Consider the following 19535-nt stretch of genomic DNA (forward strand, 5'->3'; position numbering starts at 1 on the left):
AGACATCGCAAAGTCCCAGGGCAAAATGATAGTGACCGCCTGTCCCCAGCATCCCCTCTGTGCCAGAGGTAGGACAGAGACTTCCTCTAGATGGTCTCTTTTAATCCTCACAACTGCACATGAGATGGGGATTACCCCATTTTACAAAGGAACAAATAAGAAGTGAAGAGATTAAGCAATTTGTCAGTGGTCAAAGTATTTGTGAGAGGCAAAGGCAAGCTGTGGACCAGGTCTGATCATCTCCCAGATTCACTGTTTTCCTATTCCGCCCCCCATCATCTCTGTGGCAGGCAGTCAACATTGCCAGTGACTAAGAGGGATCCTGGGGGTGCATTTTCTGAAAGGCAGGTCATCATTTCTTTAATTCCTCTTTGGCATAGATAGAGTTACTTTTTTCCATTTTCATCTTCTCTTTGATACTGCCTGCTGTTACCAGCATTTCAACTTGTACCTAGCCCCAAATAGTGTATTTACACATCTACTATTACTACATAAATTATTTGCATAGCTACAATTTTATATTATAAAACACTTATACTATGCTGAATTATATTTTTAATATATTGTATAATGTATATATAATATATCTTTTATAATACATATCTATGGTTTATATTATGTTTATATTTACATTAAAGATCATATATGTATATGCAATATACATATAATATATGCATATGCAATATACATATAATATATGCATATTATAGCTCATAATACATAATATAATAATATAATTTAAAAATAGATATGCAATAAAGTCACATTATCTTTCTGATGTTGACAAATGTCGGACAAATGTCACATCTGTCTTATTGGCTTTGTGTGGCATATTGATAAAGAATTAGAACAGTTATGTGGAATATAATTGCCTTGGAATGTAAGAATAATAGAACTCTATGGCAAATAAAACCCTCTAGTCCACAATTATGGCTTCCAGTTTAGTAAAATTCCTCACCACAGAATTCTAATAAAATGAAGGAATTTGGGTATTTATTTTTATGATTTAACCCTGATTGGTACTCTTATAATGATTAGTTTATGAATTGGGCAGCTAAGTCACAAAAGGCATTATGGACCTTGCCAAGGTCACTTAGCAAGTCTTGAGCAGAATTGGGAAAGTAATTCCTGTCTCAACTTTGTCTCCACCAAAGTAATAAAAGTTGAATTATCCATTGCACAATGCATAAGCTAATATATGAACAAGAACAACAAAAAATTATTATTTAAAAGCTAAGGGAAGCTGGGTCTGGTTTTATGAATTCCACTTCTTCCATATTGAAATCTATTTTATAACTGAAGAGCAAGTTGCTATTAAGCCTTCTTTCTCTAAAGAGAACATTTTAAGAAATTTTATAACTTTTTATTTTATAATTGTCAGTGTAAAAATAAAGTCATACTTCTTTTATTTTTTATAGAATAATTGACATACAGATATTGTATTAGTTTCAACAGTACAACATAATATTAATATTATAATTAATTATAATAATTAATTATTATAATATTAATTTAATATTTGTATAACATTACAAAATGGTTACCACCGTAAGTCTAGCTACCATCTGTCATGATGCAAAGTTATACAAACTTATGGACTATACTCCCTATGCTGTGAATTACATCTCAAAGTCTTACTTATTTTAAGACTGAAAGTTATTTTATAACTGAAAGATTGTACCTATTAATCCCCTTCATCTATGTTGTCCAATTCCCTTACTACTGTAACCATTCGTTTGCTATCTCTGAGTCTATTTGTTTTGTTTAATTTGCTCATTTATTTTGATTTTAGATTCAACATGTAAGTGAAATCATATGGTATTTTTCTGTCTCTGGCTTATTTCACTTAGCGTAATACCTTCTAGGTCCATCTATGTTGTTGCAAACGGCAAGATTTCACTTTTATGGCCGAATAATATTCCATTGTGTGTATGTACATATGTATATAACATCATCTTCATCCATTCATCCATCTATGGACATGTACTTTGATTTCGTATCTTGGCTATTGTAAACAATGTTGCAATGAACATGGGAGTGCCCATGTCTTTTTAAATTAGTGTATTCATTTTCTTCAGATAAATACCTAAAGGTGGAATCTGTGGATCATGTGGTAGTTCTGTTTTTAATTTTTGGAAAAATTTACTGTTTTCCACAGTGGCTGCACCAATTTCTATTTCCACCAACAGCACAAGAAGGTTTCCTTTTCTCCATATCCTTGCTAACGCTTACTGCTTCTTGCCTTTTTTTATAATAGCCATTCTGATTGGTATGAGGTGTAAATCATACTTCTTTTATATAATGTAGCTGCCACCTAAATGTATCCTGTAATTTACAACTGATTAAATTTACTCTGCTTGCTGAAATCTAATACTCAGAGATTAAATTTACTTAAGTAATAGACCTGACATCATTTATCATTGGAAATTTTTAGCTAAAGAAGTGTTTTTCTATGAAAACACTATCTCTTAGGCAGTGTTTTAAATCATTCAGAGATATTTTTATTACTATCCTGCTAATTGTTCCTTGGCAATCACATCTGTGCTAAAAATCAACTAAATTAGCTTTAAAAACAGGTTAATCCATAGGACAAACATGTTTAAGTACATATGTTTGTCCATAAGACAAATGTGTTATTTTGTTAAAAAATATAAGTACATACAAAAATATAAGTACATATGTACATAAGTACATACGTGCACATGTACATAGACATAATGTGCACACAACCACTTTATAAATCAAGAAATATATTTAACCCCAAAATTCCCCTTGATGTTAGAGGCAGAGATCCATCCAGTAACTACATTTTCTATTCATTCCTTCATTGTTTATTCAACAATACTCACCAGCTACTTGCTGTGCAGGCAGTGCGATTCTCCTTAAGAATACAAAAATGAACTGAACAAGGTCCCTATTCCTGAGAGGTTCATTCAAGTAGAAGAGCTAATGATTGTAAATTCGGTGCAATAAATGCTTTTTGACAGAAGTATGTGCAAAGGACAGTTGAGGCAGAAGAGACCTGCGATACTTTGGTGTTGAGTAAAGAGGACACAGGATAATTAGAGAAAGCATCACAGAGAATGTAAATCCTGAATTGTAGTGTGATTGTAAGGAGTGGAAACTCTGGCACAAGACTTCCTGGGTGCCAACCCAGGTCTTGTCATCCCAACAGTTTTGACCTTGGACACTTTACTTTTCCTCTCTTCATCTCGATGATCTCCTTTGTGAAATGGACGTACTAAAGTGACTACCTGATAGGCTTGTGGTGAGATTAAATTAAACATTCCCTGGCACTCATTTGGCATATCATAAATTTCAGTCATAAATGGTAGTAACTTGGAAAGATGAGAAGGCACTCATTGGGAAAACATCTATAGAGAAGAAAAAGCATGTACCAAGTTGCAGGTGCATTCTGTTTCAAAGCCTAAGGAGTGATTTGCCCATCATTTGGGAATACTCTGGGGTATGAGGTGGAGAACAACAGGAGCTGAGACAGCAGAGGTAGACAGAAGCTACAGGTGGGGGGCCCCGTATCATATGCAGAGGGGAACCATGAATTGTTTTGAGCTGGAGAGTGCTATGACCTAATGGATTTGTTTTAAAGAGCACAGTCTAGCACCTGTACAGACGATGTTTTGGAGTAGGAGCAGAATTTTATGCAGGGAAAAATTAGGAAAGTATCACAGTTGTTTTGATGGGATGATCAGAGAAGTGGCAGTGTGAAAATTAAAGATGTAGAAAGATGAGAATCAATGGGACACTGTGGTCTTGAAGAAGGTAGTGACACTCTGGAGATACCGCTATCCTAATACAAAATTACCAGGGAAGGATCAGGTTTTGTCGGAGAAAATAATAATTTGGGTTTGGGTATGGAGAATTTGGTGCCTTTACGACAACCAGCTAATGTCCAGTAGTTCATCAATTAGAAGCTCAGTAGCAAGATCTGGGGTAGAGTTTTGCTTGTTTTTACCTTGCAGCAATGTAATGTGGCAATACACATTTAAAATTGTTATACATTCCTGGTAAATTCCCTTGTGTCATTATGAAATTTTTAAAAAATGTTTCTTGTCTTAATGTCACTTCCCTAGCTTTCTTTAAGTTTGTGTTTGCTTGGTACAGTTTTCAATCTTGCCACTTTCAAACTTTTCCTATCTTGAAGAATATATGGTTCTGTTTTACTTTGTCTTTCAGCTTGAGAATTTCATATATTTTCATCTAATGAAATTATCAACATTATTGGATTTATATAGACCTGTTGTATTAGTTGTTTTCTGTTGGTCATACCTGTTCTTATGTTCCTTTATCCTTTCTTACCTTTTTAAAATTAATTCATTTTTGTCACTCTCCTTTTTAAATCATTGCTTATATATTCTGTTCCTCTCCTTAAGTGATTACATTAGAGATTACAGTATTCAGCCTTGACTCGTTAGAATCTAATTTAAAATTAGCCCCTTCGCCACTTCATAATAAGTGTAAGGACCTTAGAATATTTTAAATCTATTTATCTACTTCCTGTCTTTTGTGCTATTAATGTTAATTGTTTTAAATCCACATATAAACACATAAAACGTTTGTATTGCTTCATGCAATTCGTAATTATGTGTATTATGTGTACTTATCATTGCTGTTGTTTTTTTTTCTTCCTGAATTTCTCTACCTCCTTATGGGATCAATTCATTTCTTTTTGAAGATTTCTCTTTAGTGATTTTTTTTTTTATTTGTTGCATATCTCCTGGTAAAAACGTCTTTTGGTTTTTGCTTTTCTGAAAATGGTGTTAGTTTGTCTTAAATTTTATGGGATATTTTCTCTGAATATAGAATTCTAGTTTGGCATTTATTTTCATTCTGCAATTTAAGATGCTATTTCTCTATTTTCATCTGATTTCTATCATTTTGGCTAGAAAGTCATTGTAGAATTCTATGTGCCGGTACTTTGAGGGCACTCCCTATCCCTGTCATCCCATTGAAAACTGCTGTACTCCATAGTGAGCTCTCACCATGTGTGCGTGCGCATGTGTGTATGTGTGTATGTACGTGTGGGTTAATTTTCGCCATTCTGATGGGTGTATATTAAGATCTCACTGTAATTTCAATTTGCATTTTCCTAATGGTGAACAATTGCAGGTGATTTTTTGTCATATATAAGCCTACTTTGGTGAAATAATCTATTTTTATCTTTTGTCTATTTTCTAATTGGATTTTTTTCTACTGTTGTATTTTGAGAGTTCTGTACATATCCTCATAGTTGTCCTTTCTTACATATGTGGTTTGCAAATATTTTCTCCCAGCTCATAACTTGCCTTTTCATTCTCTGAACAAGACCTCTCTTAGAGTAAAATGTTTAACTTTTATAAAGTCCAATTTATCAATTTTCCTTTTTGTATATCCTCCTTTTGGTGTCAAGGCTAAGAACTATTTGCCTACTCTGAGGTCCTAAGATTTTCTGCTATGATTTCTTCTAAAGGATTTATGGTTTACATTTTTGGTAATGTTTATGTCTATCATCCAGTTAGAGCTAATTTTTGTTTAAGGTCTTACATTTAGATTGAAATTAGGTGGTTTTTTTTTGCCTCGTGATGTCCAATTATTTTAGCAATATTTATTGAAAAGACTACCCTTTCTCCACTGATTTGTGTTTGTAGCTTTGTAAAAAAGAATCAGTCGAGTGTATTTGTGTGGGTCTATTTCTGTAGAGTTTTTTTTTTAAGATTTTTTTTTATTTATTCATTTGAGAAAAAGCGTGCAAGGGAGAGCATGAACATGAGCAAGGGGAAGAGGAGAGGGCAAAGAAGGTCCCTACTGAACAGGAGGCCTAATGAGGGGCTGATCCCAAGACCTCAAGATCATGACCTGAGCCGAAGGCAGACACTTAACTGGCTGAGCTACCCAGGCACCCCTATTTCTGTGTTTTCTCTTCTATTCCATTGATCTATGTGTCTAACTCTCCACCAATATCATACTGTCTTGATTATTATAGGTATATGGGAAACCTTAATATCAAGTGGAATGATTCCTCCAACTTTATTCTTCTTTGTCATGATGGTTTTAAATATTCAAAGACCTGTATTTTAAGATGTAAATTTTAAAGAAGCATTTTTTAATATGAACAGAAAGATCTTGCTGGGGTTTTGATTTGATAAGAATTGCATTAACCCTATGCCTCAATTTAGGAATAATTGACATCTTTACTATATTGAGTCTTCCAATCCATGAATATGTATGTCTCTCCATTTAGTTAGGTCTTCTCAGATTTATTTCATCATCTTGTAATTTTCAGCACACAGATCCTGTATATGTTTCATGAAGTGCATACCAAAGGATTTCCTTTTCTTTGGAGCATTGCATTTTTATTTTTTTAAATCTTTTATTTAAATTCTAGTTAATTAACATATAGTGTAATATTAGTTTCAGTGCTAGTAATTATATTTTTAATTTTGGTTTCCACATGTACATTATTAGTATATGGAAATGTGACTGATTTCTGTATATTGCCCTTATATTTTGAGTTCTGCTGAACTCACTAGTTTTAGGAATTTTCATGTAAATTCTTTGTATTTTCTACATCTGAAATAGTGGCAATTCTATTTCTTCCTCTCCAGTCTGTGTATATATATATTTTCTTGCCTATTAGCTGGAAAGAATTCCAATACTCTGTTGAATAAGAGTGGTGAGAAAAAAATATCCTTGCCTTGCTCCTGATTTTAAGATGAAGACATTTAGTTTTTCACCATTAAGTGTCATGATGGCTATAGGTTTTTGTAGATGCTCTGTTCAAGTTGAGAAACTTCCTTTCTATTCCTAGTTTGCTGAGAGTTTTTATCATGAATGCATGTTGGATCTTGTTAAATCCTTTACTGTATCAGGTAATATGATCATATTAGTTTACTTAGTAAATCATGTTTTTAAAATTTCAAAGTTAGTGAGAATGATTCTAATGAAATGCCCTGGGACTGATGATGCATGCATAAAGTGTTTTCAGTAATACCTAAATAATGCAAAATTAGTAAAAAAGATAATAAAATTCTCCTAAGTTTGTTATACATTTTATTGTTCTTTTTCTAGTGACATAGCTACTGATTAGTTGCTGAAACTACCTTTCTTTTAGTATTTTAGTTTTATGCTTCCCAAATATTGCCAGACTAAATACATGATCTAAGTGAAGTTAGGCTGGGTCTCAAAATAGGATTTTTAAAATGCGTCAAATTGGGTGATATTACTAAAAACAAACAAAAACAAAACATACAATTCATGTTGCAAAAACCATTATGTTGTTTTTCTAGTATAACATCAATATAATATCTGAAAGGTTATACATGTTTGAGGTTGGGAACTAGAAAAATAAATCCAATTTGCTTTTAGAGGAAAAGACAAAACAGGTTCATCTAGAACATAGTTGAATTTTTAAAAATGAATTCTCTGCTCCAGGGCAATTGAATAATGCAGCTTTGAAAATCACAGCAAGATTTAGTCAAAGAAAGGATTACGGAGCTCTAACTCTGTGTCTCCTGGGGTTGAAAGGAAGCTCTCCTGGTGCACCCCCATTTCCCTAAAGCACCAGCCTTCAATGTATTTGTATTCTGTTTCCTGTGCTTCAGTCTGCAACCTTCAACTACAGGCTAAGGCCCCAGGGGCTCACTGGGAAACAGGAAAATGCCTGAAGTCAGGCCAATCTTTATCTGTAAGTATAGCTTGCCATTCACTATGTGTCCAAGGGGTGGCTGTTCCAGAGGCAGATAGAGATCCTATCCAGAAAACCTCAATAAAACGTCAACCACAAAAATGTCAATTCTCATGATAACTATTTAGAAATGCACCTGTCTCCAGTAAAGACTTCAAGATATTTTCTCTTAGATAAAATAACTATTTTTCTTTGTTGAATTTTTCTTGGCTTGAGCTTCACTCGGAAGTTTAATTATCAGAGGGAAATAATTTCAGATTCAGTTACTGATTTTTAATTCAGTAGATCTCGACCCACATTTCACTGCTTACTGTGGGTTTAAATTTCCAATATTTCTTTAGCCAAATATTTTCTTTCTCTCAAGAAGTAGCTCTTTTGTAGGAAGTGTTGCCAGTTTTAGGGAAGATGATTAGAATGACATTTGTTCTCAGGTGCAGGGATTGCCATGACAGAATATTCTTTTTTTTTAATATAAATTTATTTTTTATTGGTGTTCACTTTGCCAACATATAGAATAACACCCAGTGCTCATCCCATCAAGTACCCCCCTCAGTGCCCGTCACCCAGTCTCCCCACCCCCCGCCCACGTCCCCTTCCACCACCCCTAGTTCGTTTCCCAGAATTAGGAGTCTCTCATGTTCTGTCTCCCTCCCTGATATTTCCCACTCATTTTTTCTCCTTTCCCCTTTATTCCCTTTCACTATTTTTTATATTCCCCAAATGGATGAGGCCATATAATGTTTGTCCTTCTCCGATTGACTTATTTCACTCAGCCTAAACCCTCCAGTTCCATCCACGTCGAAGCACATGGTGGGTATTGGTCGTTTCTAATGGATAATATTCCATCATATACATAAACCACATCTTCTTTATCCATTCATCTTTCAATGGACACCGAGGCTCCTTCCACAGTTTGGCTACTGTGGACATTGCTGCTATAAACATCGGGGTGCAGGTGTCCCGGCATTTCATTGCATCTGTATCTTTGGGGTAAATCCCCAGCAGTGCAATTGCTGGGTCCACGACAGAGTATTCTTGACACAGTATGACTGAGGGAGAAGGTACTGATGGATAGGAGTTTGCTGGATGGTAGGATGTATGTAGTAACAAGGAAGATAATGGATTTATGGTGCTGAACAGCATGTCAAGGTTAAGGGCCGATACTACTTAAAAAGGGCAGGGGGGAGATATAAAAATATCTATATAATAAATGAATATTAATGTCTTGTGTGCAAAACTATTTCATCATCACAGAGTTCTTTCTGATATATCCTGTAATTGTTGAAATATGGAAATATAGAACTGGTAATGTGGGAAAGCACTTTTTGGTAAAGGATCCTCCTTTTGCTAATAATCGTCTCTGTATTTCCCCAAAGACATACATTTATGGTTCCATTTGCTGTAGGAGGAGCAGAAGCAAAGAGCAGTTACACTATGTTTAAAGATTAAAGTGGGGAAATTAGAGCAATTTTAAGCATTTCCTGCACCAACAAATACTGAAAGTTGTTTACTCATGCAATATTATATTACATTAGTTATTTGACTATGCACTCAGTATTTTACTCATATAATATTCTTCAAATATAATATGAATTATATAATTCATTTACATAATGTTATGCTTACTTCAATTATTCGAATATTTTGACCAGGATTGTCTGATGATAATGTTCATTCACCTTTTTTTTTTTTAATATCGTGTGTATATTCTATGAATTAAGCAATGTGTCCTATTATATATAGTTTAATAGCTCCAACAAGCTATTTGTGTATTGGTTGGCTATTGCCACAATGTTGCATAATAAACCATCCAAAATTCAATGGCTTATACCTATAACATTTATTTTTATCCCTTATGAGTTGGCAGATGGGTTTGTCTGCCTGTTCCAGGCTACAGCTTCATTGCACTTGGCTTTACAGTTCAGGCTGGATCCAGGCCTGCTCTGTGTGAATCCCTTTCTCCTTCATTAGCAGCTACCTAGGACATGACCTCTTGGTGTATGGAGCACAGGAGCAGAAACCAAAAAATACAGAACCCATTTAAGACCTCTTCTTACTTCAAGACCATTAATATTCTGAAGCCTAATGCCAGTCACTTGGCCAAGCCTAACATTAAGTAAACAGAAAAGCATACTCTGTCCATTCTAATATGAAGAGAGGGGCTAAAGAATTAAGAATTATCCAATCTACCAGTCAGTCTGTGGAAGCACACACCAATGATTTTTGGGTTCCCTGGAGGGAAAGTCTTATGACATCAGTGTAGTAGGGGTACTATTGGTTAATAAGTGTATATAATGGTACCACTGCACCCAAGTACAATCATCATTTTGCCCTCATTAACCTATTAGTAACAATTAATAAACAAGTGGTGATAAGATAGCTTGAACTTTTAAAAATAACATTTAATTTTTAAAGCAGATGCATTGGGATCCCATTGGGTGGCTCAGTGGTTTAGCATCTGCCTTCGGCCCAGGGCGTGATCCTGGAGACCCAGGATCGAGTCCCACATCAGGCTCCCTGCATGGAGTCTGCTTCTCCCTCTGCCTGTGTCTCTCATGAATAAGTAAACAAAATCTTTAAAAATAAATAAAGCAGGGATCCCTGGGTGGCGCAGCGGTTTGGCGCCTGCCTTTGGCCCAGGGCGCGATCCTGGAGACCCCAGATCGAATCCCACGTCGGGCTCCCAGGGCATGGAGCCTGCTTCTCCCTCTGCCTGTGTCTCTGCCTCTCTCTCTCTCTCTCTGTGACTATCATAAATAAAAATAAAAATAAATTATTAAAAAAAATAAATAAATAAATAAAGCAGATGCAGTAATAGAATAAAGCTAGCAATAACAATTTCCAGTATACAAACCTCCAACACTTTACCCTTTCTGCCTCCAGCCCAGACTGTGACTAGATCCTCTCTCCTGGTCCCGTATCTTCCCGTTCCACCCCCTTCCATGTAATGCTACTACCAGATACATTTTTAGATCAAAACTGATTAGAAAGTGCATTATGACCCTACTACTCTTCTAATCAAAAATCTCAGGTAGATCCCCATTATCCACAGAATAAAGTCTTAGGGTCAAGTTCTATGATCTACAGTTGAGGCTCTCTACAGAACAGCCTATCCTGTTTCCCAGTCTTCTTGTATTTCATGGACTCTATGGTGTTTGCTAACAGAATTATGCTTTCCTATGCATATAAGGTAAATTCTTGTCCACTGCATCTTTGTTTATGAAGTTCCTTTATCCTGGAATTGCCAATACCAATCACATTTCTACATGGTCTTGTCCTGTTGTCCTTCAAGACCCAAATCAAATGTTACCTCTTCCTTGGACATTCTACATCCTCATAGCCTGAAGTAATCTCTCCCTTCCTGCAAAACTCACAACACTTCTCTGCCTCTTTTATGGTACCTGTTTTATTCTAGATTGTATTATCATTATTTATCTATGTCTTATCACTTCTGTTGGACTACCATTTATCTTTTCCCACCTCAATAATAAATATTTTTCTTTGACTATTGGAACAGTATTTAATGGGATGCCTAGGTGAGTCAGTTGGTTAAGTGTCTGACTCTTGGTTTTGGTTCAGGTCATGATTTCAGGGTTGTGAGGTAGAGCCCCACATTGGCTGTGCATTCAGTGGGGAGTGTGCTTGTGATTCTTTCTCTCCCTCTGCCCTTTGTCCCCTCCTCTCCCTCCCTCTCTCAAATAAATAAATATTGGGGTACCTGAGTGACTCAGTTAAACATCTGCCTTTGGCTCAGATCATGATCCCAGGGTCTTGGGATAGAGTCCTGCATCAGGCTCTTTGCTTCTTGCCTGCCTCTTCCTCTGCTTGTGCTCTCTCTTGCTCTCTCACTCTCTGACAAATAAATAAATAAATGAATAAGATCTTTAAAAAAAAAGTAAATAAAATAAATCTTTAAAAAATTTTTTGAATAAAAATCCCAGTATTTAATAAATAAATACATTTGTCAATTCAATAGTACCCCCAAGTCATTGTTCTTCCCAGCTCTGCATGTTAATCAGGGTGAGGGGCTTTCTTAAGTAACAAGCAGTTCACACTGGATATAAAAGCTGCGCAAACTCCAATTCTTTCTTTAGTTTGCAGGCTTATTTCATGTGAACAGAATCATTAGCAATATGTAGTTCAGCCCTGGGCATTGCTTTGGTTTCAGAATAATTATGTCCTAGATTCCATCTATGGATTTATCAGGGGCTGGGCCTTTGGAAGCTTTTCCACTCCAGGAAATGTCTTACTGCACAAATAATCTATAGTTTTACCTGACTTTAAAGCTATGGACAGGGCATTCTGACCTACTAAATAATGCACCCATGCTGAAAAACACTTGGCATATTTGATATCCTTTGCTAGTAAGGAGGGCCACCATTGTTTCCATTTCCTGAGGAGCTCCAAGGCCAAAATCTTAGCGCCCCCTGATGTTGCAAGCAGTGCTTTCACCGTTAAGATAAATACAATGAGACAAATGAAAGGCCAATGTCAGTGAGATTTAACTTTGGAACTAATAATACTCTATATTTGGCAGAAGATAAGCCTTACGAACATTACTTTGAGCACCTACTTAATCTCGATTCCTACTGGGATTATTTTGAATTTAGTCATGCTCATGGTTTCAAAATCATTCAGTTTGTTGCAAGAAAGCTTCCCTTTCTTTTTGGAAAAAAAACAATCAACTATAGAGTGTGTTTTAATATAAATTGGGCTGTAGTATTAAATGTGTGTAGTGTTAAATGCCCCTCAGCCTCTTTCTAACAGATTATTTACATAAAAGGTTTGTTGGAAGCCAATTATCTTGGAGTGTTGGGTAAATTCTTCATAAATTCAGTTTTCAATCTGATAGTCTTCATAAAAGCAGAACATAAAAGTAAAATATGTTCATGGCTTCCACAAGCTTTGTTATGCAAAATACTTGATTTTCTAAAAAATTGGATTTTTCAAGGATAGAAAAAAACTTCAATAAATATCAACAGTTCTAAAAATGCATATAAAACTAAATATGGTCCCCCACTTTTCTAGGTAACTAGACAGGGGACTGAAGGTTAGGTCATAGGCATAGAAAGGAAGTAAATAATGATAAAGCTAATGCAAGTGGAAACAACACTCACATAAGCCCATGGAAGCCTGGTGCACCATATGATAATGTTCGTACAAGTGTGACCAAAATAGTTTCTAACTATGTGATTTTACTATACTCTCCATGTAAAATTTAAGATCTTTTCTCTTTGGTTTGTGTAGTGATGTGTCTTTGTTTTAACACAGGGCCTCAGCAAGGATGTGGTGGTTATCTGACAGGTTCAGATAATACCTTTGCCTCTCCTGATTCTGACTCCAATGGAAGATATGACAAGAATTTAAACTGTGTATGGTTCATAATTGCACCAGTAAACAAACTAATTAAACTTACCTTCAATACATTTGCTCTGGAGGCACAAAGTGCTATGCAAAGATGCATATATGATTATGTAAAGGTAAGGCTATTACATTTCTTAACAGTCTTCTAACCCAGACTTTAGTATGATATAGGACAGTTTATACCATTCGGGAAGTCATGAAAATACTGAATAATGCTAATTTTTAAAATGACATATTCTTCAAGGTATAAATGACATATTCTTCAAGGTATAATAATAAATATAATTTATTATTTTGTCTTATTTTTAATTTTTTTGAAAGATTTTATTTATGATTTTGAGAGAGAAAGAGAGCACAAGCAGAGGGAAAGGCAGAAGGAAAGGGAGAAGCAGACTCTCTGCTTAATAGGAAGCCTGACCCCAGGACCCCAGGATCATGACCTGAGCTAAAGGCAGACACTTAACCAACTGAACCACCTGAGTGCCTCATATTATTATAGATATTCTGTCTTCATATCAAGTTAGTCTTTAACATGGATGACTCAGAAATTTCATGTGGCTTCTAACACTAGCTTTAAGAGTCCTTGTTCATCTGTGCTTTGTCAAGAGATTATCTTTAGGAAGATGGATTGTATGGAAAAAGATACTCAAAAGGCCTTTGGCAAATCCTAAAATGAAGTTTCTATATTTACTTTCCATATTACCTATAGATGTAGAAAATAGCTTAGATCTGAAGTCCCTTTAAAAGGAAAACAAGAAACTTTTCTGTTCAATTTTAATGATTCATTAGTATTACATTATTGTGCCTATAAGGCTATATGAATTTAAAGTTTTTTTCTTTTATTTAAGTAATCTCTATACACAGTGTGGGGCTTGAACCCATAACCTGGAGATCAAGAGTTGCATGCTTCTACAATTGAGCCAGCCAGGCGTCCCTGAATTCAGATTAAACTTTCTAAGTAGTATCAGCCAGTGCATACTACTACACTTTTGTGGGGAAAACAACCAACATGGAAAGATTTGTGCCCATGAGGAGCTTGAATCCGATTGTAGAAGTAGTGGATGATGCATGCAAATCAACAATAAGCAGTTCAGGACAGTCAATATTGAAAGTGCCAACTAATGCATTGGATAGAGGCCCAGAACAATGTGCAAGTTTAAAAGACAAGAAAGTTCATGATGATCTGGTGTGAACAAGAAAAGCTTCACAGAGTAAGGGATAGCTTATGAAGTCAAGAGAGAAGGCATCCCAGGCAAGGGCCACATAAAATGAAGGGAAGTACAGAAGTTGGCATATGAATGTTTTTGGAAGAGTGAACGAACTTACTTTACTGGAGCAGAATATCGCAAACAAGTAGCAAGAAATGAGATTGCCTAAGTGGAGAAAACCCAGATCACAAAGAATCTTGAAAAGTCAAACAGGAAGGAAGGAAGAAGAAAGGAAGGAAAGTCAAACTAATGAATTCAGATTTTATGCAGTTGAAAATAAGGAGGAATTGAAGGTTTTCCAATGAGCAATATGATGAGAGCAGTATTTAAGGAAGACTGATATAGAATCAGCATTGGAAGTAGGTGGTGAGCAGAGAGTCTGGAATTAGGACCCAAGGAAGTGCTTACTTTTAGGTAAGGAGGGTATAGAGATGGAGATGTCGAGCCTGATGCAAGATAAACTTTTAAGTTTAAAAATCATCTTTAAAGAAATTATATGTTTTTAAAAAAGAGAGAAAAGTCATAGATGGAATACTCATTGAACACCTAATTATATACTGTCATATTTTCACTGTGATAAGCTCCAAGCCCAGGAGACCAGAAGAATCTCAGTACTATTAGGAGGAAACCGTGCTTTGCAAGGTAGAAGTTCAGTCTGGGGGCAGCAGGGCAGACAGGTGGGCAGAGGATGGAATGGGGCTCCAGTAAGTAGAGAACAGCACAAACAGAGAAGAGACGGCAAAGGAGCCCTTCTGCTATCAGAATTACTGTTTTCTTTCAAGGAAAGCAGCATGGAGCTACAAGCCAGGCTTCCACCCCACTTGGGGGAAGGTACACGGTGAGGCAGTCAGAAAGGACAAAAGAGGCAGGATGAGAAACAGACAAGTCATGGAATGAGATGTAAAAGCCCGGACGAGTGGAGGATCATGAAAGTCAAGAGGGAAGATCTCTCACCAAGGATGGGTGGTCAATACTATTAAATTATAAATTAGAGGCCAGGAAAGGTGAAGATGAAGAAAAAACTCATCAGAACAGATGACAGCCGTTTTAACTAAAGTACTGGCACAGAAGCCAGATTAGAGGGAGTCCATGAAAGATTGGAGATATCAAGGGATTTTGGTTCAGGTTGAATTGTTTTCTAAAATGATACCAAATGGCCTGAGCAGCAGCAAAGCTGATATTCAAGGCAGGTGGTGTAGACTCTAACCCAGTTTTGCTACCAGACAAGTTTCCTCACCTCCCTGATTCTTTATCACTTTATCTATTAAAAAACAAATGAAAAATATCACATAATTGTACCAATTTTTCAAGGCTGTTTTGAGGATAAAGATAATGTATGCTGGAGTGTCCGACACTGTGCCTGGAATTCATTTAAAAACAAATTCATTTCCTACCCGCCACCCTTGTGTAATTCCAGATGGGCATGCTGGCCTGTGGGTCACTTTTTCTTAAAATATTAAAAATAATAGACTTACGTATATTAATTACTATAAAAGTAAACTCGTGTAGGATGTTTTGGGTGTGATCCGGCTAGGAGGAAGGTTGACTGATATTCTCATCCTTTTCTGAGTGTGATTTGATACTGTTACTAAAGCAACTAGCAATTTCCTGAATTTCTTCAAGTCATTTGGGACAGAAATAGCAATATCAAAAACAAGGAGCTATTATCTAGCTTAAATATAAAATTTCCCCTTCCTCGCCTTTTTTTTAAAGAAATTATGTTCAGATCTACTCTTGTTTTCCTTCTTGGGAAAGCAGTTTCCCTATATTGGCAACTTTTCCAGCTTTCACTAAGCTGGCAGGTCAAAGAACAGTTCTTGGAATGTGAAGCCTGGAGCTATCTGTAGTAAAGTGATTCTCTGTGATAAATGGGATATTTGATATCTTGTAGAGTATTTCTTAGATATTACAATCAAATTACTTTTTAAAAACCAATTTAATTCAATTCTGTAGGTAGGTATACAGGTGAAAACAGCAATTCCATCATCTAGTCATAATTATATCTCTTACTGTTTTTGAAAGGGTTGACTTGAAAAGTTATTACGATAACTGCAGTACATCACAATTGGGTTTCACCAAGCGTTTCTGTTGAAATTAATGTCACATCCATTCCATAAAGAGTCTCATGACATGGTTATATGCCAGGTGCCCCAACCATAGATACAGAGGATTTAAGATAGGGTTCCCCAAGAAGCTGTCAGCAAAGTGGAGGAGGCTGACACATAAGCAGAGAAACTATTTTACAGCATGACAGAAACAATAAATATGAATAATGAACAAAAGTAGAGAAGAAGGTATAATTGAGTCATTTGGGGATTCAGGAAAGGCGTTTTCCATGGAATGGTTGAGCTGGATTTTGGAGGAACATCACAGAAGCACACTTCCTGCTGGGGGGCTGCCAGAGAGAAAGAGGGAAGGATGGACTTGCAGCTGTGTTGTGTGTGCTCAGCTTCCTGACCCACCGATCTGCCGGCAGTTAAGTCACTTCTCTTATAATGAGCAGGTGAGAGAAATGGCAGAAAGGGCTCAGGGCTGTGACCCTAACTGATGTTCCTCTGCTGGAAATATGGAACTAGTAGAAAGGAAGTGGCTCCTTCCTATCATTTCCCAGCATCTCTCCCTAATCTGTGCCCATTTGAATAGCCAGTATTTCATGGTGCTTCCTTGACTACCTGAAGTGAAGGTCATCTATGCTAATAGCTTACCAATATACATAGCTTCAAAAACATAATAAAATGTACTAAATGCAACGAAAAGGAGGAATAAAGGGAGAGTATATAAAATAGTGCAGACCTAAATATGTAAATGCTCTGCTACAACTACATTATGCCACATGATAAATTGGCAAAGATTCTTTTATGTGGGATCATGGCAAACACAAAAGTATAAATTTAAACTAATATGGATAGGCTGTATTTGCAGCTTAAATGCCAATAACCTCACCATCTGCAATATGAATTTCCAAAATAGAGGAAAACCCCAAAAAATATTTCTAAACAAAACAAAGTACAGTCTTCCTTTCACTTACACAGTAATTGCATTTTTGGAAATTCGGTGCATAATAAAACTATGCATAATGTTTTTGTGTTAGAGAGAGAATGGATTTAAGTTCTGGGAGTACACAGTAGTGAACAATTTTATTACCTACAATTTTTATTACCTTGGCAAGACATTCAACAGTTATATGGGACAGAATAAATCTTCACTTTGCAGAACCATCCTATGAATTACAAATGCCAGTCATAGCACCAGATTATCGTGATGACCCAAAAAACATGACACTTTTTGCAAAACACTCTCTGGGACATGACAGTGCCCCTACTGAGAACCTTGGTCTTAACCCACTGGGCTTAACCATTCATTCTGCAGCCAGTCAGTGTTAGGAGGAGATCTGTACTCCATCAGGGCATCAGGTTCCCATCCTCATGAGTTAGTCCCTATGATTCATTCATTTATTCATTGATTCAATACACATTTATTTGATTACCTGTTGTATTTCAGACACTGCTCCAAGCACTGGAAACAATATTGAGGTAAAATAAAGTAAAATAAAATAAAATAAAATAAAATAAAATAAAATAAAATAAAATAAAATAAAATAAAATAAAAATTCCTCTAACACAGAGTTGATTCTAATCACTGCTTCTTGTGGCTCTTCCCAAGACCACTGGGACCAACGTAATATTTTTCTTCATAAGGGTCTGAAATGGACCAGAGCTCTACTCCAAATCTGAAAAACTGCTCTCTGTTCTCTTTCTCATCCCAAATTACACCCAGGCATGTTGTCCGGCAGACCCTAGTAGAGGCTCCTTAATAAAATCAAAGAATTCATGGAGATACTCAAAATGCAATGTAGAGATGCTCCCAATAAGAATATAAAAATCTTGCCATTGTCAAATTCCTAAGGAAATATTAAAATATAAGGTCCTGAGGAAATTAAAGTCTAAAATTATTGTTAAACTTGAAAAGAATTAAAGTCCAATATTGCTCTTATTGTCTTAATGCCCTTTTGCATTAAAAGTTCACAGAAAGTAAAATCCAAACATGACCTTCCCCACTTCCTGCTATGGCTCAAATTAACAACTGGATAAAGTGCAGGATCTGGCTGTAGTTGTAGTCTGAAGCTATCTTCCCCCAGTTTACGTAAGCAATTCCTTCAGGATCTTAAGTAGTTTCTAATATGCTCCACTATCAGAATTTTAACAGCTGAGAAAACAGAAAATCCTTCTTAGCACTTATCTACAAAACTTAAAACATAATCCAACCTCCAGGCCTAACTGAGCTATGCCGGGTGGCAGGTCCCCCCGGAATGCAATATATAGCAGCATGTGATTGTGTGTGTCTCAAGGACACAGTTCTCAGGGCACCATTTACATCCTAGTCCATATGATTCCCCATCTCCAGCAGCGCAGTGTACCTCTTGCAACATTCCCTGGAGCTACCCTGCAAAAGTCCTTCATAGAGGTCTAGCCTTATCAGGGAATGAGAGAGCAGGTGGAGAAATATTGGCTTCGGCTGCCAATCCCAGGAGCCTGGGAGCCCATGGCAGTGGTCCAGAGGCCACCAGCTGCCTATTTCAGCTCAATTACTAGAAATCTTCCTGTGGCAATGAATAAACTAATGCAAACAGCAGCTGGAGGCCAGTGACTGTGTAATTTCTGTCCATCACAGTTACCAGTTATCAATTCAGAACCCAAATCAGGTCCTATAACTCCTGCAGAAGAAGACACAGACTTTTTCCTGGGGGACATGTGGAACTTCACAGTCATGTCCCGGGGTGCTCACTGAGTCCCACCTGCATCCTCTTGCTCTAATGCCAGGTACCCTAAGTGAATTGTGGAGACTCTTACATGCCTCTTACCCTCTTCTGAGGCCTTCAATGCCATGTTCTGTAGGTTGGGATGCCCTTCATCTTCTTCAGGTCTGAGAGGTCTCTACCTACTTTTAAACAGCAGTTCAAATGTCTGTCTGAGATCTTTCCTGACTTCATCATCTGGGTTCTCTTATTACATTTAAATCCTTCACTGCAGTACTCACTTTTAAAATTTTTATAGATAATTGACACGCTCATACGTATAGTCAATGTATGGATCCCTCTCACTAATTAGTGTCAATTAGTGTCTTGAATGTATGGAAATGCCTTCTACACCCTTGAAAACACCGGACCCAGCACAGAAGCCTGGCACACAGTACATAGAATAAAAATGCTTGCTAGTAGAAATCTGATGATATAGGTGGCAGCCATTATAATATTTTAACTTGTTTACCAGAAAAGGTACATT

At 36.4% G+C, this 19535-nt stretch overlaps 1 protein-coding gene across 1 annotated transcript in view; it reads left to right on the forward strand.

Annotated features, from left to right (window-relative positions):
• Nucleotides 1-19535, forward strand: part of CUBN (cubilin) — a 256413-nt gene that overhangs the window by 221496 nt on the left and 15382 nt on the right. The window contains exon 60 of the mRNA XM_026016002.2: nucleotides 12953-13161. Within this exon, the coding sequence (XP_025871787.2) occupies nucleotides 12953-13161 (209 nt within the window). The remainder of the gene's footprint in view (nucleotides 1-12952; nucleotides 13162-19535) is intronic.

Source organism: Vulpes vulpes, chromosome 2 (assembly GCF_048418805.1).
Source record: "Vulpes vulpes isolate BD-2025 chromosome 2, VulVul3, whole genome shotgun sequence".
Lineage (NCBI taxonomy): Eukaryota > Metazoa > Chordata > Mammalia > Carnivora > Canidae > Vulpes > Vulpes vulpes.